The sequence below is a fragment of the Lissotriton vulgaris genome, unplaced genomic scaffold (assembly GCF_964263255.1).
Source record: "Lissotriton vulgaris unplaced genomic scaffold, aLisVul1.2 SCAFFOLD_3164, whole genome shotgun sequence".
Classification (NCBI taxonomy): Eukaryota; Metazoa; Chordata; class Amphibia; order Caudata; family Salamandridae; genus Lissotriton; species Lissotriton vulgaris.
The window spans coordinates 14,669-37,759 of NW_028248696.1; the positions used below are offsets into that span (position 1 = coordinate 14,669).

The 23,091-nt window shown below is 51.0% G+C and overlaps 1 protein-coding gene across 2 annotated transcripts in view; it reads left to right on the plus strand.

The window, feature by feature from the left end:
• Nucleotides 1-10,423: 10,423 nt before the first annotated feature.
• Nucleotides 10,424-23,091, plus strand: part of LOC147663856 (transmembrane protein 176B-like) — a 79,630-nt gene continuing 66,962 nt past the window's right edge. Inside the window, exons 1-2 of one of the 2 annotated variants that reach the window (XM_086950148.1) lie at nt 10,424-10,633; nt 22,497-22,654. In XM_086950148.1, the coding sequence (XP_086806274.1) occupies nt 22,502-22,654 (153 nt within the window). In that variant the 5' untranslated portion in view covers nt 10,424-10,633; nt 22,497-22,501. Of the gene's footprint in view, nt 10,739-22,492; nt 22,655-23,091 lie in introns of both variants that reach the window. The other variant, XM_086950149.1, reaches the window with a different exon arrangement.

Consider the following 23,091-nt stretch of genomic DNA (forward strand, 5'->3'; position numbering starts at 1 on the left):
CTCGTTTATATTACTTGGCAAACTCAATTCCCACACGAAGGACCCAACTGATCTCTCCTCCACAGACCTCCTATAGAGCCTGAATGACATCAGGCTCTTCCAACTCATTGAAGACCCATCACACATCACAGAAAAATTCTGGATCCAATCTTAGCCACCATCAACAATATTAAATACATCTTCGCCTTACTGCTCACATGGACTGACCACTCTATCATACAATACCAAATCTCAACACCGCAAGCCAAAGCACCCACCAGCATCAACTTGTCCACCTGGAATTGAAACAAAATAACAGAGGTTTACTGGTGCAACACTCTTGAAGCAGGCCAACCTAACACTACTGACAACCTAGACAAGGACATCACCAACTTCAACCAAAAGATCAAGACCTATGCAGATCACTCGCACCCATCAAACTTCACAGATAATGCAGAACCAAGAAACAGGCTAGCTGGTACACAGATGACCTTCAGGAATCCAAACAACACTCCAAACAGCTGGAAAGAAAATGGAGATCCAACCATGAAGCCAATGCCAGAACCACTAACAAGGCTGCACTCAGGCACTACCACCATCTCTTGGGAGACACCAAGTGAAGAGCCCTAACCAAATGTATTGAGACAAGTTCCAACAGCTGCAAGAGATCTTCATTATTATTAAGGAATTCACAACCCCAGACGCCACAGCCAACTCTATCACACCATCACAAGAACTCTACGACAACCTATCCAACTTCATGAACAGCAAAATCCAAACATTTACAGCAACTTCAAGCAACAACCCAACCCTGACGATATCACTGACACCCTACCTGCCACCAACCAAGACACTCAAATAACCAACTGGAAAGCACGTACTGAGGAACACTCCACAGCTATCATGAAAACAGCCCACAAAGGGGGCACAACAGACCCTTGTCCTCATCACATCCACAACGAGGCAGGACCACAGATTATAAAGTTGCTCACCAACATCATCAACTCCTCCATCCAATCAACCACCTTCCCTAAACACTGGAAACATGCAGCAGTCAATACCTTCCTCAAAAAAACATTGGCCCACCCCAGCAAGCTGGCATTCTTCTGGCCCATCTCCATGCTCCTGTACCCAGCCAAAGCGATAGAAAAGGTAATTAACGAACCACTCAGCAACCACCTTGAGCTCCACAACATACTTGACAGCACCCAATCAGGCTTTCGAAGCAACCACAGCACAAAACATCACTCACCGCATCCATGGATAAATTCTGCAGTATAATGGATGTAAAAGTAAATTGATACTTGTATAGCGCACTACTCACCCGCAAGGGTCTCAAGGCACTTGTACGAATACCGCTGTGGAACCCATACTGGCTTTCCCTGTGAGGCGTCCACTCCTGGGCACCCCCAAGGTGGAGGCCAGGCATCCTTAGCCTTGTGGGGGCAAGCTATTGCCCAGAGTTGCAGAGTGGCACTCCATGATTGGAATAGGCACTGCGGCGAGAATTATCAGGTCAGTGGAATCTTGAGCCCAAGACCCGCCGAGGCGGGGAATTGAACCCTGGTCCCGGGCTAGACCTCTGCATCAGGGTCTGCCGCTCTAATCATTGAGCCACACTGCTGCCCTCACCCTACTCGACCTCTCCATGGCCTTCAAAACCGTATTATACGTCACCCTCATCAGAAGACTGCACGACAAAGGCATCCAGGAACCGGCCCTCAACTGGATATGCTCCTTCCTCAGAGGAAGAACACAGAGAGCCAGGCTACCACCCTACACATCGGAATCCAAGAACCTGATCTGCGGAGTCCCCCAAGGTTTCTCATTCAGCCCAACCCTGTTCAACATTTACAGCACTCCGGTCACAGACATCATGATAGCACATGGCATCTCCATCAGTTCCTATATCAATGATACCCAACATATCCTATCAATGTCCGTTAAGTCCATCACTACCAGAACCAACTTTGCCAACTGCATGATAAACGTAGCAGAGTGAACGAAAGTCAATTGCCTGGAACTCACCTCCAACAAGACGAAATTGTTGAGCTTCGGGAACAGGAACTCCACCCAGGACTCCACTGGTGGCCTTAACACCTCAGACCCACACCCACATCAACCAACCCCAGAAGGAATCAACCTCAAAGACAAACTCAACATGAGAGCACTGGTCAATGCAGTCAGCTTCTTCTGCTTCAATATAATCTGCATGCTTCTCCTCTCCTTCTTCGTGAGAAGCGGTCGCTCCCCACGCTCCCTGCTTGCTGGTGACGGCGCCTCGCACTGCTTGCCTGCAATTATCTTGATCTCTGGGTATCGTAGCACTTTACTACTTCATTCACCACTAAGCGCTCTATTGCTCTGTTAGCCTGCTTTAAAACGCATAACTGCCCATAGCGTCTTTACTCTGACTAAGCGCTCTATCGTTCTGTTAGCCTGCTTGAAATTACATAACTGCCCATAGCGTCTTTACTCTGTGTGCCCCAATCTCGTGTCTCGTGTCCCAATCTGTGTGCCCCAGTTTATGTTTTGCTTTCACCGCCATTTTGATTGTTGTGCCCTGTAACAAACATCTCCAGCAACCCCCACCTCCCAGCTGCTCCTCCCTCGCTCCGCCCCTCCACTTCTCCACTTATGACAGATGCATTTGCGCACAGCGTTCACGCGCAGCGGTCGCGCCCATGCGCGCCGAAGGTGCGCCAAAGATAAGCCCGTCTACGCCCGTCCGCGCCAGGACCGCGCCCAGCGCCAGACCCCCTGGTCCCCGCCGCACCAAATTCACTAGATTCACATATGATGCCGCAACTCTCCTCGCCCTCAAACCCGGACGCACACCACAATGCTGCGAAGCCACCCCTGGACGTACCCACGGCCCATTCGCCTGCCTCTCCTGCAAGTTCAACTGCTTCAGGACCCTCACCAAATCCACACCCTCCATACACAGCTCCGACTCTAACCGCCTGAAGTGCATCCTGCTGAATACCCGCTCGGTCCACAGACACGCAACTGAACTCTGGGACCTACTCGACACTGCGTCACCGGACATCGCCTTCCTTACAGAAACATGGATGAACACATCATCAGCACCCGACATCGCCATAGCCATACCGGACGCCTACAAGATTATCCGAAAAGACCGCACCAACCAAACAGGAGGAGGCATCGCCATCATCCATAGGAACACCATCAAAATCACGACCAGCTCCGACGATAATCTTGCAACCGACGAACATCTCCACTTTCAGATCCACACCAACCCTAGGACCACACTTAGAGGCACCCTCATCTACAGGCCCGCAGGAACCCGCACTCAATTCAGCGATGACATCACTGACTTCGTTAGCCCACATGCCCTCGCCTCCGAGAACTACATTCTTTTAGGAGACCTCAACTACCACCTTGAAAACAAACACGACAGCAACACCTCCACCCTTCTGGACAACCTGGACAATCTCGGACTCAAACAACTTGTTGACACCCCCACCCATGTAGCCGGACACACGCTTGACCCTATCTTCACCTCCAGCAAGCACATTTCCTTCGATCGCACCACAGCTCTCCATTGGACGGACCACAGCTGTGTTCACTTCAGCTACAAAACCACCCTGACCCACAACCGCCCACAACCTATTCCTCGGAGAAACTGGAACAAAATCACCTCCGACCAACTCCTCACATCACTCAACCAAAACCCTCCCACCCTCTCATTGGACCCAAACCAAGCGGCCACCAATCTCAAGCAATGGATCACCCACAGCGCTGACGAATTAGCACCCCTGAAAAAGCACCAGATCAAATCAGCCAGCAAAAAGGCTCCCTCGTTCAATGATGACCTTAAAAAATCCAAGAATCTATGCCGCTCCCTGGAGAAAACATGGAGAAAAAACCCAACCACCGACAATATGGCCACCCTCAAGGCAGCCACCCGCAAACACCACCAACTGATTCGATCCGCCAAGAAATCAGCATTCAAGGATCGTCTCGACAACAACACCCACAACAGCAAGGAACTTTTCAACATCGTCAAAGAATTCACCAACCCCACTGCAGCATCTAACGACATCACTCCCTCCCAAGACCTCTGCGATGCGTTTTCCTCCTTCTTCTACAACAAAATTGCCGACATCCACAACAGCTTCGAGAACACTCCCAGCGATCAATCCTCCCCACCCCCCTCAGATCCTACTCCGTCAACTAACAACCTTAGCGCCTGGAACCCAATCACCACTGAAGACACCATCCGCCTAATGAACTCAATCCACTCTGGCTCGCCAACCGACCCCTGCCCCCACTACATCTTCAACAAAGCTGACTCCATCATCGCACCCCATCTCCGTGATGTCATCAACTGCTCGTTCAACTCTGCCACCTTCCCAGAAAGCTGGAAACACGCCGAACTCAGCGCCCTCCTGAAAAAACCCACAGCAGACCCCTCTGAACTTAAAAACTACCGACCCATATCCCTCCTCCCTTTCCCCTCCAAAGTCACTGAGAAAGCCGTCAACAGCCAGATCGCCGCCTTCCTTGAATCCAACAACTCCCTCGATCCATCTCAATCCGGGTTTCGAGCCAAACACAGCACCGAAACCGTCCTCATTGCAGCGACAGACGACATCCGAACACTACTGGATAACGGAGAAACAGTGGCCCTCATTCTACTCGACCTCTCGGCCGCTTTCGACACAGTCTGCCACAGCACCCTTATACAACGCCTCAACAACATCGGCATACAAGGAAAAGCCTTGGGCTGGATCACCTCGTTCCTCGCCGGGAGAACTCAAAGAGTCCGACTTCCCCCATTCAACTCAGAGGCCACTGAAATCATCTGTGGAGTACCACAAGGATCATCACTCAGTCCCACCCTCTGCAACGTTTACATGAGCCCACTCGCATCCATCGCGCGCCAACACAACCTCAACATCATCTCCTACGCCGACGACACCCAATTAATCCTTTCCCTCACCAAAGACCCTAACACCGCCAAAACCAATCTTCACGAAGGCATGAAAGAAGTAGCCGAATGGATGAAACATAGCCGCCTAAAACTCAACTCAGACAAAACGGAGGTGCTCATCCTAGGATCTTCCCCCTCTGCCTGGGACGACTCTTGGTGGCCTTCCGCTCTGGGCACAGCACCCACACCCACAGATCACGCACGTAACCTTGGCTTCATCCTAGACTCCTCTCTCTCGATGTCCAGACAAGTCAACGCAGTCTCATCCTCCTGCTTCAACGTACTTCGCATTCTCAAAAAAATCTTCCGCTGGATCCCCCTCGAGACAAAAAAGACTGTCACCCACGCACTGGTCACGAGTCGACTGGATTATGGTAACACACTATACGCCGGAATCACAGCAAAATTACAGAAAAAACTCCAACGCATCCAAAACGCATCAGCGAGACTCATATTGAACATCCCTCGCCAAGATCACATCACCGGACACCTAAAAGACCTCCACTGGCTTCCGTCAACAAAAGAATTACGTTCCGTCTCCTCACCCACGCACACAAGGCCCTCTACAATTTAGGACCCGAATGCCTCAACACTCGACTGTCCTTCTACAAACCCACCCGCCAACTAAGATCGTCCAATCAAGCCCTCGCCGCAGTCCCGCGCATCTGAAAATCCACCATGGGTGGCAGATCCTTCTCCTTCCTGGCTGCCAAGACCTGGAACTCACTCCCCACTCACCTCCGCCTTACTCAAAACCACATCTCCTTCAGAAAAGAACTTAAAACCTGGCTATTCGACAAATAATGAACCCCTTCCCCAAGCGCCTTGAGACCCCCTGGGTGAGTAGTGCGCTATATAAATGCCCGAACTTGAACTTGAACATGCTTCACAAGGTCTACAAATCGGTACCCTGGAAAACCAGACGCACCATCACACAGGCCCACACTACAAGCTGACTAGACTACAGCAACACACTGTATGCCAGAATCTCCAACTACCTGCTCCACCGGTTCAAGACCATTCAGAACACATCAGCCAGACTCATTGTCAATCTCCCACAACGCACCCACATCACAGCACATCTCGGAGAGCTCGACTGGCTCCCCATACATATATGATGCCAATGCAAACTCCTCATGCGTGCATACAAGGCACTGCACAACCCAGACCCAACATACTTTAGCAACAACCTTCTCTTCCACCGACAAACAAGACACTTGCGCTCAGCCTCACTCTTACTCGCACACATCCCCCGTATTCGCAAAAGCAGAATGGGAGGTTGACTCACTACACACTCATCTTCACACCTGCTCCAGTGCCTGGATACCCTGTGGTGAGAAGAGCCACGCTATACACATCCACATAACATAACATTTGTAATAATCTGAGTTGAATTCTACTGCAGAAGACTTTCAATTAAATGCTGAGTTGATTTGTAGTAATAATATGAAAGCTGAGTTAAATTGAAGCAAAACTTTTTACAATGTCCTTTCCCAGCAGTCATTACCAATTCCAAAATCTCCACACACCCTGCTCCTGAAGTCAGTGGTGAACCATTCAGCCTTTAATTGGTTAAGGATTTCTTTTCTTCTTGGGGGAATATTAGTCAGCCTCAAGATCTGTAAAACAAGGGAAACATCCTTTACAACAAAACTTTTACAACGCAGTGCTATTACAACGCAGGTTTTACAACGAAAACTATTACAACGCATTGCGCTGGGGGGCACTCTAGGATAGGGAATAGATTTAATTTACTATCCAACACCTTCCCTAGTGTCCACGGGGACTGGAGTTGGAATAGTAAATTAAACTATTCACTATCCAGCACCCCAAAGCACTATGCGTTGTAAAGGTTTGCGTTGGAAAACTGGCGTTGTAACAGCATGCGTGGTAAAAGCATGCGTTGTAACGTCATACATCCGTAAAACAAGCCTGCCACTCACAAATATAATATTGCCAGTACTCAATTGAATGAAAGAATTAAAGAAACATTTATAGAGTGTGTAGCTGCCCTAAGGCATCCCAGTGTTGTTTGCAGACGCAGACCAAGAGAACACTTTTACTAACCAGTGGCTTTGGGGTAATACAGAGTGCCTTGAATTTGACTCTCTCCAATATCGGAGCAGGGTTTTCAAAGCAGGTTTGGCTGACTGCCGATAAGGGACGTCTAGGAGCAAACGTGCTGCAGAGTTCATGATATTCTGAAGTCTGCCGGTAGTGGTTTTAGGAGCTCCGAGATAGAGTGCATTTCCATAGTCCATGTGTGAGAGAATCCACGTCTGGACCATGATCTTTCCTGCCAGGAATGGGAGGAGAGGGAGAACGTTCCGAAGCATCGGGAGAACGTTCCGAAGCATCCTCATGATGCCGTAGCAAGTTGCAGACAGTGTCGCTGTTTGGTGCCCAAAAGTCAGGGAATGATCCAGCCACATGCCAAGACTTTTAATCTGTTTTTTTGCTGGAGGGGCGGGGCCAAGGCAATTTGGCCAGTGTAACTCTGTGTTGGAAGTCAGAGAGTTGCCAAGGAACATGAGCTCTGTCTTGTCTCCGTTCAACTTAAAGCAAGAGAGATCCGTCCATTTGGCAACCTCCTCTAAACAAGGGCCTAAACTTACAGAAGAATTGTCTGGCCGATTTAAGGTCACGACCTACTGTGTGTCATCAGCGTATGTGACGATTTTGATGCCAAATGGTTGGACTATCTCAGCCAATGGCCTCATATATACATCAAATAACATGGGGCTCAGGGAAGGCCCTTGAGGCACACCGCATCTGAGGGCCATACGTTTAACCCCTCCCCTGCTGATGACGGAACCACTCTGTCATCAGCCGCGGTCGCGCTATGCTGATGACGGAGCGGTTTCGTCATGGCCCGGCCGCCGCGCCTGCGCGGCGCTGATTTCGCGCCTGTGCGGCGCGTTCTATTGAGCGGGCGGGGCCGTGACGGAACCGCTCTGTCATGAGCACAGCACAACCGACGCTGGTGACGGAGCAGTTCCGTCACCAGCATGCGCCTGCCACGCGGCCCCCCCGCCCCCATTAACACTGCGACGGAATAGCCACCGCAGTGAAAGGGTTAAACACAACTTCTTCTTCGATGACCTGAAAGCATTGGTCCTCTAATAAGGATTGTAGCCAAGCGATAACACCCCCTGACACTCCCAGTCTCCCGACTCTGAGGGTCAGGATATTGTGATTGGTGATGTCAAATGCGGCACTGAGATCCAGGAGAATGATAGCCGCTGTGCCACCCTGATCTAAGATCCTCCTGGACTCTTCAGCCACTGCTAAGCGTGCTGTCTCTGTCCCATGTAGGAGTCTGCGACGGGGGCAGCAGGTTGCTTGGTTCTATAAACCCCGAAAGCACTGAATTAGCATGCCTCTCGAGGATTTTGCTGATCGTAGGGAGGATGGAGATAGGCCAATAATTCCCCAGAATCTCTGGGCCCAGATTTGCTTTTTTTTAGTAATGCTTTAACCATGGTATATTTCCATGGCAGAGGAACCACTCCAGAGGAAATGGAGGTCTTGAGGAGGTCTCCAATGACTGGGAGAATTGTATCCCTTGCTGATTTCAGCACATGAGGGGGGCTGGATCCCTAGGCGATCCTGATTCAACCCGGGCCAGAATGGCTTCTAGGGAGTTGAGATCCTGCTCACAGATACAATCCAGCATTACCAGAGGGTGGGTAACCCTAGAGTGCTGGTTAGTCCTTCTCATCTGCCTTTCCTTCTCCTTTTTTTCTCCTTCTCTCCTTTTCTGTTATGTTACACTTGGGTGTTGTCACAGTGAATACCGGCCATTGGACACTTATGAACGAAAACATTGTGTCCTAGTTGCACCGGGTGTTTATTCGGTATACTTTGTAACATATTGTGTTATCAAGAATGACACATATATCATTATAGATGAAATATCACTCACGACACTACACACACGAGGTGGCTTGCACGTTTTGATTCTCTGCCCAGGGTCTCTGAATATACGGGGGCGCACGCTAGGACACGTGCAGGCGCCTGGCGGTGTGTCCTCTGTATAATATAAGAGCAGTCAAATCAAATCAAATGAAAAAAACTTTATTCGGTATTCATGATATAGAAACACCATAAAAGTACACATAAAAATGTACATAAAAAAATGATTTAAAAGAAAGTTTCAACCTTGACAGACAGCACCAGTAGATAAAGTGCTAAAGTGCGAGCTAGATAATAGTAGACAGAGAGAAGCTACTATCAAATGCATGGAGTTAAAAAAAGACGCTGAATTTGATACAATAAATGCATTGCATATCCTAACCTAGGTTTCGTAAGAGTAGTCTGCAATAAGAACGTCTTGCTTGATATTACAGCCCTGGGGAAGTCAAGGGTGAATGTACCATAAGACGAAACTCGTGCTGGCTGTCCTGTTCATGGCTACAGGTACCTTGTGTTTATAACTGGAGACCACGAGTTGGAAAATGGATTAAAGAGAAACGGATCTTTATACCCTTCCAAATTGATGATTGACTTTCAGACTGCCCTGGACATTTCTGGTGTCCTATTTATTTTGTAAGGGTGGCATTTCTGACTTAGTCACGTGTTTGAGCAGGACATAAGGACTTTTGTTTGTAAGGGATCTCCAACTTCCCCTTTAAAAGTCAAAACGTTCGTTTTCTTTCTTTTCACCAGTTCTCCTGTCACGTGTCCTTTACAGCGCACCGTTTGATCTTGTTTAAAGAAGGCAGAGGGCGCGAGGCAGGCGGACCTGGCCAGTGACACCGACATTTGCTTGTTAGATATGTGGTCACTTTAGTCAGTCGTCACTCTGGAAATCCACCCGTGATCTTAACAGCCCCCCAGTAGAGGCTCCAGCGCAGATCACCCGCGCGTTCACACCGGCGTCACCATAGGATATATAAATACATAGAATTAACTGAAAAGAAGCTCGTTTACATGGTGGAAAATACAGTGTTCAGTGCCCTCGGGTTCTCTTTAGTAGACAATCATCTTTCTTTGTTTTGGTCGGACTTATGTTGGGAGTTTCCAGAGTTCAGATTCTTTTAACATAATTTTCCGACCCGCCCTTCCCTGCTTGGCAGGATGAAGGGCTGTAACAGGATCTGCGCTCTGCCCTCCGCCCCATGGGGGCCCTGCCAACTCTGGCCTCGCAGCAGCGAGGGGGGGGGGGAGGCTCTGCCCACCCTCTCACTCCCACTCTCAAAAGAGCTCTGCAAACTGCCCCCACAGAGCACCCCTCATAGCAGCTCTGCAGACTTCCCCCCCCCCCCCTCACAGCGCCCCTCATAGGAGCCCTGCCCTCCGCCCTCACAGCAGCCACCGGGGGAGCTCTGCCCACCTCCCTCACACCCACTCTCATAGCAGCTCTGCAGACTGCCCCCACAGAGCACCCCTCATAGCAGCTCTGCAGACTTCCCCCCCCCCCCCCCCCCCTCACAGCGCCCCTCATAGGAGCCCTGCCCTCCGCCCTCACAGCAGCCACCGGGGGAGCTCTGCCCACCTCCCTCACACCCACTCTCATAGCAGCTCTGCAGACTGCCCCCCCCCCCCCCCCCTGCAGCCAGCGGAGGGGCTCCGCCGGGTGACAGAGCTCGTCTCCCCCCCCCCCCCCCCGTGAGGACCCGCGGGGGGAGCAGCGCCTCATCAGCTCCAGACACCCAGAGGCTGAGCACAGGCTGCAGGACGGAGAACTACAGGCACGTGGGGCAGCTCGGAGGGTTCGGGCGCCTGCTGCAGGGGCGGTGCGGAGCTGGAGATACCGGCTGCAGCGGGGGAGGGGCAGAACTACAGGGCAGAAAGGACTGAGTGAGTAGGCACGTACCGCTAGGCAAGTGTTTCTGCTGCAGCGTGCAGGGGTTGGCAGAAGTATATGCACCTGCTTCAGGACAGTAGGGCCGGGCAGAGGTATAAGCAAGCATCTGCTTAAGGGCAGGAGGGGCTGGGAACAGAACAGATGCCAGATTCAGGACAGGAAGGCTGGGCAGAGGCACCCTCAGTGGTGTCAGGACAGGAGGGGCTTAGTACAAATACAGGCTCCTGCTTCAGGACAGGATGGGCTCGGCACAGGTACAGGCACCGGTGTCGGCAACACGAGGGGCTTAGTACAGATACAGGCTCCTGCTTCAGGACAGGATAGGCTGGGCAGAGGTATAGGCACCTGCTGGCACGGGGGAGGGGCTGGGTGCAGGTACAGGCCAGGAGTTGTGTCAGGACAGGAGGGATGGTCACTGGTATATATGGAAGGGGAGTTCAGTGACTCCCATCTTCCGCGCTGCTCCTGCTGGCTGTCTTCTTAACTGCACTGTGTTTCCTTGCTTCAGGGTTTTTTGGTCGAGCCTGGGCAGCGCGTGTGCTGCTCTGTGGGGATGTTGGTTTATGGGTGTTTGCTACTGTCGCTCAGATTCTTTGAATCAATCAGCATTTTTTAGGAGTGTCTGGGTATTGAAACTTGTATATTGTCTATTTTGTTTTGGTGTCTGATAGTGTGTCTGTTGTTCTTTGGGTGTTTGATAGCCCCTTTTGGTCTCATGGAGTCTGATAGTGTGTCTGTTGTTCTTTGGGTGTTTGATAGCCCCTTTTGGTCTCATGGTGTCTGAAAGTGTGTCTGTTGTTCTTTGGGTGTTTGATAGCCCCTTTTGGTCTCATGGAGTCTGATAGTGTGTCTGTTGTTCTTTGGGTGTTTGATAGCCCCTTTTGGTCTCATGGTGTCTGATAGTGTGTCTGTTGTTCTTTGGGTGTTTGATAGCCCCTTTTGGTCTCATGGAGTCTGATAGTGTGTCTGTTGTTCTTTGGGTGTTTGATAGCCCCTTTTGGTCTCATGGAGTCTGATAGTGTGTCTGTTGTTCTTTGGGTGTTTGATAGCCCCTTTTGGTCTCATGGTGTCTGATAGTGTGTCTGTTGTTCTTTGGGTGTTTGATAGCCCCTTTTGGTCTCATGGAGTCTGATAGTGTGTCTGTTGTTCTTTGGGTGTTTGATAGCCCCTTTTGGTCTCATGGTGTCTGATAGTGTGTCTGTTGTTCTTTGGGTGTTTGATAGCCCCTTTTGGTCTCATGGAGTCTGATAGTGTGTCTGTTGTTCTTTGGGTGTTTGATGGCCCCTTTTTGTCTCATGGAGTCTGATAGTGTGTCTGTTGTTCTTTGGGTGTTTGATGGCCCCTTTTGGTCTCATGGTGTCTGATAGTGTGTCTGTTGTTCTTTGGGTGTTTGATAGCCCCTTTTGGTCTCATGGAGTCTGATAGTGTGTCTGTTGTTCTTTGGGTGTTTGATAGCCCCTTTTGGTCTCATGGAGTCTGATAGTGTGTCTGTTGTTCTTTGGGTGTTTGATAGCCCCTTTTGGTCTCATGGAGTCTGATAGTGTGTCTGTTGTTCTTTGGGTGTTTGATAGCCCCTTTTGGTCTCATGGAGTCTGATAGTGTGTCTGTTGTTCTTTGGGTGTTTGATAGCCCCTTTTGGTCTCATGGTGTCTGATAGTGTGTCTGTTGTTCTTTGGGTGTTTGATAGCCCCTTTTGGTCTCATGGAGTCTGATAGTGTGTCTGTTGTTCTTTGGGTGTTTGATAGCCCCTTTTGGTCTCATGGAGTCTGATAGTGTGTCTGTTGTTCTTTGGGTGTTTGATAGCCCGTTTTGGTCTCATGGAGTCTGATAGTGTGTCTGTTGTTCTTTGGGTGTTTGATGGGTTTCTTTAAGAGCAGGCCGCGGTCCCACGGAACACTGCCTACTCTAGCAGAATGAGAAGAACACTTTTCAGTTTTATTTTTGTAATGCAGACCGTTTTCCTGAGGAAAAAGAGCTGCATTACAAAAAAAAAATTGCTTTACTTAAAAAGGAATCACAGAGATGGTGGTCTGCTGACCCCAGCAGGCCACCATCCCTGTGTTTGTAGCAATTCCCAATGGGTCGCAAATTGCAACCGGACTCATGAATATTTATGAGGCAGGTCCATTTGCAATCCATTGGGAATCAGAGGGTCTGAGAGACTGTTGTACATAGCTGTTTGCGATTTCCTAATTGCAAAAATTCACAATTTGGAAATCACAAACGGACTTTTTTATACATCTGGCACCAAAATACTAGACTGTGGACTTTAACACGGTGCAAAACATTCCACTTAAAGCTTGGTGGCTTTGGACTGTGTGTTACATACTTGTTGGAAGGGGGAGTCTCTAGTTGGCGCAGTGCAGTACTAGCGACAAGCAGGGACTCTCTCTTCCTGGTCAGGGCAAAGGGTTACCTCCAAGAACAACCTCTGCTTACCCTCTAGGTAGTGTGGCGCAAGCAGTCTAGGCTAATCTCTGGGGCACATAGGGTTAAACATCTGCAGTATCACACCAAACACCACCAACCCACCACACAATGACACTAGACTGTATTTTTGTAAAAATATCTTCTTTATATATATCTTTAGATCAGGCTTGTAAATACAGTCTTTGCGTAGTTTAAAAAAATGGTTCCAGCAACTTGTAAATATGCCACAGTTCTTATTCTACTTCTTCTAGTCTTTCAAAGGTATTCTTTTAGGGCCTTTTGCCCAGTTCCTGCCAAGTATAGTGCTTTCTGGCGCTTCTGTGTGCTTCCCAGCGCCTCTGTGCAGCTCCTGCTTGAAAATCGGGCCTGGCCTGCCAGAATGAGTCACAGCTGTGTGGGACTCGCTGCGGAGGGGGCGCCGGCCACAGGGAGTGTCAGGGGGGGCCTCGGGGGGGCCAGGAGCGGTGCGAGCCTCTCTGGAGAGGGGAGGCTCGTGCTGAGGTGCAGACTGCAGCTGCGGGGCTCCCAGGGCACGGAAGGTCACAGAGGGCGGTGCGAGCTGCAAAGGGCAGGATGCTCGCACCGCGAGGGGACACACAGTACCTTTAAAGATTAGGCGAAGGTTGAGGCGGCAATGTCATGGGTCAGCTCGGTGTCCCGCGTCGCGGTGTCTTCCTTCCTGGGCCAGTCAGAGCGGCGGCTCGGCTCGGGCTTGAAGGTTGGCGTTGCGGCGCGGGCCGGGCCAGAGAGACAAAGCGCCTCGAGTCCTGGAAAGAGGGGGCGGCGCCCCGGGCAGCAAAGTGAGGCACAAAACAAGCCTTGGCAAAGCACAGGGAGTGCTCCTTCTCTCCCCACGCCGCTGCTGCACACGAACGGCGGCGGCTGGGGCTTCAAGGCACTTTCTCCTTAGGAGCAGGTGGGCAAAAGGCAGAGTCCGGTCTTGCGGTGCAGTCCGCAGTTAGGCAGGCGACAGGCACGGTGCTGGGGCCAGCGAGGCTGGTCCTGGCGATGTTATCTGAGGCCTGCCAGGAAGCAGATGCGTTGCTTGGCGGGACGGGGGTGCCAAGGGCCTCTCAGGGGGCGCAGTGATTCCTTCACAGCGCCCTCCGCTTTTCCTCAGGAGGCTTTACCAGGCAGATGCAGATCTCATGACAGCTTCTCTTTCCAGGGGGGGGTAGCGCCCACTGTTCCTGGGGCGCAGTTCAGGGGGCAAGTTCCACAGCAAGCCCTTGGAGATCTTGGTAAAAGTTTGGCACAAGTTGAATAAAAGCAAAGTCTTTCAGTCTTTCTTCTCCTGCTCTCCTTCAGCAGCAAGGCACCCACCACAGGCCAGTCTCTTGGGGTCAGAGGCAGTACTTCTCCATGCAGCTTCCAGGGTCCTTCTCCTCGGGCAGAGCTTCTTCTTTGCGCAAACAGGATCTAATTTACAAGGAGCAGGGCTCCTACTTTTATACCCAGTTTCTTTTGTTCTTACAGGCCAGGGGGGCCTTTGCATAACTGTTCTCAGTCCCTGAGCACTTGTGGTGGGTACTTCTGCTTCTGCATTCAGTGTGAGGGCAGGCCCATCAGCCGCTCCCCAGGGGGGGCGGAGCCGGCATTGTGAAGACAGGGGCAGCTTGAGCACTTTGTTGACAAGCTTCGGTCCTTCCTGGTCCAGGTGCAGGCTGAGTCATCAGTCGCTCCCCAGGAGGGCGGAGCCAGCATTGTGGAGGCAGAGCACAGCCTGATGCATCACTCAGGGAAACTCCCACCTCCCACTAAGGTGTCATACTGCCATTCACCACCTGTCAACACCCAGCACTGTCACTCACACACTCAGACAGTCAGATACACACAAGAGCAGAGGCGGGCTGAAATGGTTAGACAAGCAAATGCTAACTTTCTAAAAGTAGCATTTGCAAACCCAGGATATTAAAATAAACTTTACTAAAAGAAGTATTTTATTATTCTGAGTTCAGGCATACTAAACATGACTCTCTACCATGTTCCCTGAGCCTGCTGGGATTATAGAGTGTAATAATTCCAGCAGCCCATTCTGGCCTAAAGGGAGCAGGTAGCCTTACAATAGTGAAAAACGAATTTGGTTGTAATTCACTACTAGGACATGCCACACACATCAGGGCATGTCCTACCTTACACTTACAATGCACCCTGCCCTAGGGCCTACCATAGGGGTGACTAATATGAAGTTAAGGGAAGGTTTAGGGGCTGGAAAGTGGGTGCACTTGCCCAGCCAGCATGACAGTACCAGACTGCACGCAGGTTCTGCAATGGCAGACCCTAGACACATTTTAAGGCTGCTTCTGTGGGTGGCGCAACCAGCGCTGCAGGCCCACTAGCAGTATTGGCATTTACAAGCCCTGGCACTCCGGGTGCACTTTACTAGGGACTAACAGTAAATCCAATGAACCAATCATGGACATCAATCACATGTACACTTTTCAGTAGGGAGAGCATATGCACTTTAGCACTGGTCAGCAGTGGTAAAGTGCCCAGAGTCATTAAACCAAACAAAATAGGTCAGAGAGAGTATTGGAGGTAGGCAAAAAGTTTAGGGATGACCCTGCCAAGAGGCCCAGGTCCAACACAACCCCCTTCCAGCCAAAACGCAGGGTAGACCAATCACCACTGTGATGGGCTTCCCTGCTTGGGGCGATAGAACATGGACCTGGCCCGCAACAGCAGGGGCACATTCCAGTTCTACGCCAATCGGAACCTATTTTAAATCCTCTGTACATACTCTCAGGGTCCACCCAGCTACTCCATGGGGCACCCTTCTCTTCCTCTGTGGACACCACCTTGGCAGCACCTAGTCTTAATTCGCTCCCAGGTGTGTCCCAACAGACAGTCATCAAATCACAGTGGCCACTGACAGTAGTCAGGAATGAGACCCAGGCCTTATGCCTCTCAGGGCTCTCAAACCTCTGTGGCCTTAAAGAGCGGGGGGCAGTAGCCCCAGGTGCTTGGCACCCTTTGTCCCCTCTCTCTCCTGTCAGGTCAGGTATGACATCCTGGCACTGACACACCAGCTCCAGGCCTCTACCTGGCAGCTGGACCCAAGACTGGGGTAGCCTCCCCCACACCCAGTCCTCCTCCTTGGGGCTCTGTACCCTCCCACCTGGAGTGGTACCCCCTTCCAGAATTGTCAGGGCACCTGTGGCAGGTGACCTGCACAATCCGCCCACCAGTTCAGGGGTGCTATCCTGCAACTGGGGCACCAGGTCAGGGGGGACACCCTGCACCTGGCCCTTAAACCTAGGGTCTAGACCCTCTAGTTGAACCGGGGTCAGAGGCGATGACTTCCTCCCTCTGCACCCCCTTCCAGAGTACTGCCCACTCCCAACTGGAGTGGTACCCCTAGAAGTGACATGGGTCAGGACACTGATTACAGTGGTCCTGCCCTCCAGATCAGACAACACCTGAACCTGGCTCTCCAACTCAGGGACCCAACCCTGCAGTTGAACTCTTGCCTGGCGCACCAGGACTTCCCGGGGAGCACGCATGCCCCCCCTGAGGGTGGCACATAGCTCATGTGCCGTGCGACAGTCTGCCTGGCGCAGATCTCCCAACCCCTGTCCATCTGACAGTGCGGGAAGATCCCCCAGGACAGAAGTGGTGTCCCCATGGTCATTCACTGGGGACGCAGCCCTGCTGGCTGGCCCCTGACCCACTGGTTCTTCCACTGGGGACTCTTTCCCCCTCTCGCCCCTCCCTCTGGACTTCTGCACCCTCCCAACTGGAGTGGTACTGCCAGACACCAGAACTACTGGAGCTCTGTTTACAGAGCCTCCACGTTCTCTAGCCACTGGGGGATCCCCCTCAGTGGGTGACTCATCCGGACAGCCTAGGCTCCCCACCTGGTGTTCCCTTAAAGAACCATCCAGGCTCTGAGACTGAGGTTGGGCACTACCGGGACAAAACCCATTCTCACTCCTTCCCCTCAAGGACAGGACGTGAGGCCCTACACCGCTCTCACTACTACAGGACCTAGCTGGGCTACTCTGCGCCACTCCCACCACTCTGGGCTGGAAGATACCTGAGCCACTCCCCACAGGATCACACCCCAATGCCTCTCCAGACCCTCTGGAATCCACCACAAGGTCTGCCTCCAATGTGAGCTCCCTGGGGTCAGAGAACTCACTCTCAAACAGGTGTTGGCATAGCTCTGGAAAACTGGGACTTAAAGTATGCTCTCCCACAATTGGATTACACAGACCCCTAGCAGGGTTAACCAAACTATCCTTCACCTCACCATCCAGCGCCTCACACACATACTCCACACCATCCTTCTGAGACTGGCCAGACAGTAGCGGACTGTCTCTGTCGCACAACCCACACTCTTCTGGGCGGTCCTTACATTCACCCACCAGGACCTCAACCATGGGGGAATCCCTCCCACCACTAGGACCATGAACTCCTACGCCAGCCACCCTATTCCCTTCAGGGACGCTGCGCACTACTGGAGCTACCTCATGCCCTTGAACCTCCTGATGTAAGTTAACCCCCTCCAAGTCAGGTGCCATATCTCTAGGTGCGCGCACTATGCTGTCAGCACTAGATACCTTAATGTTGCTGCCACCATCTGAGCTGGACTCCACCTCCAACTCAGCAAAGCTCAATCTCTGAGCTACACATATTTCTTGTTGCTGGGCTGAAGCCCTCCTGGCCTCAAGCCCCTCGAGCTCCAAGTCAAGCTTCCTCATTCTTAAGTCATGCGCAAGCTCCATTTTCATTTCTTCCAGGGCTAACTTCCTAGATTCTAGCTCCAGTTGGCAATTCCATTTCAGCTCCGCCAACTTCATTTCATGTTCTCGGGTGGCCTGTCTGTCCGCCAGCTCCTCTGGTGACAGACCTCGGCCAGAAACACTGCTACCCAATGGGGAGGTTGCACCCCTCCACTCTGGAGTCAGGGGTCCCTCCAGCTGCTGTTCTGCATCCTCAAATTCAAAATCCTTTCCAGGGGCATTCCTTGCCTTGACCCAGGCCCTCAGCGCCTTTTGGAACTGCTCCCTTCTGGAGAGTCCGGTCATGGAAATGTTCAAATTTTTGCAGAAGCTCTTGAGCTGTTTCCCGGTATAGTTTTCTAGTTTCTCCCAATCACAGTCAATAGAAGAAATGGATGGTGCCTTTTCCATTTTCACTGACACAGGCATGACTTCAAAAACACATGGAGATCTCTTCTAGCAAAACATAAATCAAAAAAAGTCTGTGGCTAAGTTACTGGACTGTAATCACTATGTAATGGTCAGTAGCTAAGGTAAAACACTGCAAATGTAAATTCGCGATCCTCACCGCTGCGTCCAATGTTGGAAGGGGGAGTCTCTAGTTGGCGCAGTGCAGTACTAGCGACAAGCAGGGACTCTCTCTTCCTGGTCAGGGCAAAGGGTTACCTCCAAGAACAACCTCTGCTTACCCTCTAGGTAGTGTGGCGCAAGCAGTCTAGGCTAATCTCTGGGGCACATAGGGTTAAACATCTGCAGTATCACACCAAACACCACCAACCCACCACACAATGACACTAGACTGTATTTTTGTAAAAATATCTTCTTTATATATATCTTTAGATCAGGCTTGTAAATACAGTCTTTGCGTAGTTTAAAAAAATGGTTCCAGCAACTTGTAAATATGCCACAGTTCTTATTCTACTTCTTCTAGTCTTTCAAAGGTATTCTTTTAGGGCCTTTTGCCCAGTTCCTGCCAAGTATAGTGCTTTCTGGCGCTTCTGTGTGCTTCCCAGCGCCTCTGTGCAGCTCCTGCTTGAAAATCGGGCCTGGCCTGCCAGAATGAGTCACAGCTGTGTGGGACTCGCTGCGGAGGGGGCGCCGGCCACAGGGAGTGTCAGGGGGGGCCTCGGGGGGGCCAGGAGCGGTGCGAGCCTCTCTGGAGAGGGGAGGCTCGTGCTGAGGTGCAGACTGCAGCTGCGGGGCTCCCAGGGCACGGAAGGTCACAGAGGGCGGTGCGAGCTGCAAAGGGCAGGATGCTCGCACCGCGAGGGGACACACAGTACCTTTAAAGATTAGGCGAAGGTTGAGGCGGCAATGTCATGGGTCAGCTCGGTGTCCCGCGTCGCGGTGTCTTCCTTCCTGGGCCAGTCAGAGCGGCGGCTCGGCTCGGGCTTGAAGGTTGGCGTTGCGGCGCGGGCCGGGCCAGAGAGACAAAGCGCCTCGAGTCCTGGAAAGAGGGGGCGGCGCCCCGGGCAGCAAAGTGAGGCACAAAACAAGCCTTGGCAAAGCACAGGGAGTGCTCCTTCTCTCCCCACGCCGCTGCTGCACACGAACGGCGGCGGCTGGGGCTTCAAGGCACTTTCTCCTTAGGAGCAGGTGGGCAAAAGGCAGAGTCCGGTCTTGCGGTGCAGTCCGCAGTTAGGCAGGCGACAGGCACGGTGCTGGGGCCAGCGAGGCTGGTCCTGGCGATGTTATCTGAGGCCTGCCAGGAAGCAGATGCGTTGCTTGGCGGGACGGGGGTGCCAAGGGCCTCTCAGGGGGCGCAGTGATTCCTTCACAGCGCCCTCCGCTTTTCCTCAGGAGGCTTTACCAGGCAGATGCAGATCTCATGACAGCTTCTCTTTCCAGGGGGGGGTAGCGCCCACTGTTCCTGGGGCGCAGTTCAGGGGGCAAGTTCCACAGCAAGCCCTTGGAGATCTTGGTAAAAGTTTGGCACAAGTTGAATAAAAGCAAAGTCTTTCAGTCTTTCTTCTCCTGCTCTCCTTCAGCAGCAAGGCACCCACCACAGGCCAGTCTCTTGGGGTCAGAGGCAGTACTTCTCCATGCAGCTTCCAGGGTCCTTCTCCTCGGGCAGAGCTTCTTCTTTGCGCAAACAGGATCTAATTTACAAGGAGCAGGGCTCCTACTTTTATACCCAGTTTCTTTTGTTCTTACAGGCCAGGGGGGCCTTTGCATAACTGTTCTCAGTCCCTGAGCACTTGTGGTGGGTACTTCTGCTTCTGCATTCAGTGTGAGGGCAGGCCCATCAGCCGCTCCCCAGGGGGGGCGGAGCCGGCATTGTGAAGACAGGGGCAGCTTGAGCACTTTGTTGACAAGCTTCGGTCCTTCCTGGTCCAGGTGCAGGCTGAGTCATCAGTCGCTCCCCAGGAGGGCGGAGCCAGCATTGTGGAGGCAGAGCACAGCCTGATGCATCACTCAGGGAAACTCCCACCTCCCACTAAGGTGTCATACTGCCATTCACCACCTGTCAACACCCAGCACTGTCACTCACACACTCAGACAGTCAGATACACACAAGAGCAGAGGCGGGCTGAAATGGTTAGACAAGCAAATGCTAACTTTCTAAAAGTAGCATTTGCAAACCCAGGATATTAAAATAAACTTTACTAAAAGAAGTATTTTATTATTCTGAGTTCAGGCATACTAAACATGACTCTCTACCATGTTCCCTGAGCCTGCTGGGATTATAGAGTGTAATAATTCCAGCAGCCCATTCTGGCCTAAAGGGAGCAGGTAGCCTTACAATAGTGAAAAACGAATTTGGTTGTAATTCACTACTAGGACATGCCACACACATCAGGGCATGTCCTACCTTACACTTACAATGCACCCTGCCCTAGGGCCTACCATAGGGGTGACTAATATGAAGTTAAGGGAAGGTTTAGGGGCTGGAAAGTGGGTGCACTTGCCCAGCCAGCATGACAGTACCAGACTGCACGCAGGTTCTGCAATGGCAGACCCTAGACACATTTTAAGGCTGCTTCTGTGGGTGGCGCAACCAGCGCTGCAGGCCCACTAGCAGTATTGGCATTTACAAGCCCTGGCACTCCGGGTGCACTTTACTAGGGACTAACAGTAAATCCAATGAACCAATCATGGACATCAATCACATGTACACTTTTCAGTAGGGAGAGCATATGCACTTTAGCACTGGTCAGCAGTGGTAAAGTGCCCAGAGTCATTAAACCAAACAAAATAGGTCAGAGAGAGTATTGGAGGTAGGCAAAAAGTTTAGGGATGACCCTGCCAAGAGGCCCAGGTCCAACAATACTGTTAAATAAACACAACACTCAAGAGAATCTTTAAAGTCTGTAATACATTTAATGCACAATAACCACTGACAAATCAAAAGGAATGCAATGAAATTTCCATTTAAATAGACCAGAGCTTCGCACCTGATCGGTTGGGGCATGTAATGCTAAAATCCAGTCGCTTTTTACGTACTTGTATACATTTGCTCTCAATGCAAGTGAATAGAAACCCAAAGTTAACGACGAATGAGCAGGTGGCAAGATTTTCGTGAGCAGTTCTTGACAGTGTGATACAAGTAACACCTACAGAAGCTGATTCCACTGCTTTCTAAGGTGCTTGGCTCATATTTTCCAACCTCAGAACGAGGCTATGCTTTACCAACAAAGTTCAGTAAATGTGCGTTGTACGACATGGGGTTGCATGGCCACAGTACATTCAAAATGTGTGTAAATGTGTTTGAATACTGAGGGGCAGATTTACAAGGAACTGACGCATCTACATAGATGCGTCAGTTTCCTTGCGTCAGCGTCGAATGTCTTTGAGCCACTATGAATACAGTGCTCCAAGGTGCAAGGATTAACAGATGCATCAGAAATTCTGACGCATCTCTTGGCGTAAAAGTGACGCATTGCTGGAGTTGCTCATGAAAGTGACGCAACTCCAGCAATGCGCCACAACAGATGGGTGAGTCACATTCAAAAAGCCCTGCGTCATTCCCTACGCCTTGACTGAGCAGCCGTAGGGATTTTGATGCAGTGAAGGCGTAGAGTGACACAGTGAAATCTTGTAGATTTCACTGCGCTTGTTCTACATGGCTTTTTGCATGGGACCGCCTACCCAACATACATTATACCTGACGCTGGTATAATGCGTCGCAGGGCTTTACAACGTGACGTATCTCCCTAGATGCGTCATGTTGTAAATAGGCCGCAACCTTTATGCTGCGTCACAAAATTGACACCACGGTTGCGCAAATATCATGCAAGGGGCTTGGCAATCTGCCCCTAAGATTTTACTGATCTTCAGGCTGAGATATAAAAATGATTAATAGAATGCAACAGTGCATATTAAGGCATACAAGAGATTTATCATTTAGTACACATACGTGCATTAAGGTAAGTATATTATCCAATGTTATGTCATCCAAACTTAATATAGTGCAACGAATCACCCCTACAGGGGTATCTCGGCGCAAAAGCGCAGCCCCAAGATGAGAAGGAAAAGAAGAAATGGGTCAGAAAAGCCAAGTTTTAAGTAGCTCCTTAAGGCAGACAAAATCCGAGCGATCTCTCAAAGCACAGGTTCCTGGACTTCGCTGAATCCCTTCTTCTCTTCTTCTAGGCAGACACCATGTCTTCCCGTCTCATGGAAACCGATGACACTGGAGTCTCCAGCGATGCTTCCAAGCCAGAGGTCATTAACTTCAACATCCGCCAGCCCTCAGGTCTGGCCTCAGTGCTGAAGTCTGCCAAGGCCAGATGCAAGGGCCAACCAGCTGCTAAGGTACATCTGCCACATGTGTGATGGAGTAACTTCCACCAACCTGCAATCATGCCAACAGTGTCTTTGAGTTATTAACAACTAAGCACACTTTCTAAAAAATTGTTTTGCTGTAAATGTGTACATTAACAGATTTTGGGCTGATTCAGAGTTGTGCATATAGCTACCCTGCCCACTTTATTACAAGTTCTACAGGATAAGATGCACTTTGTTGGGACAGAACAGTCCCTCGCATGGCGATGGACGAGCACCCCTACCCTGAGCGCCTCACCTGTACTGATGTCTAGATCCCCAATGCTGATTTTGTGTTGTCATGGGCGAACACAGATCACCTGTGTGCGCCATGGCATAGGTACCAGGTGGTACCCTCATAGTGGTGAAAGACTAATACCTTTGTCAGGAGTTAAAAACCACAAACGCGGTGGTGGCAGCAAACTGTG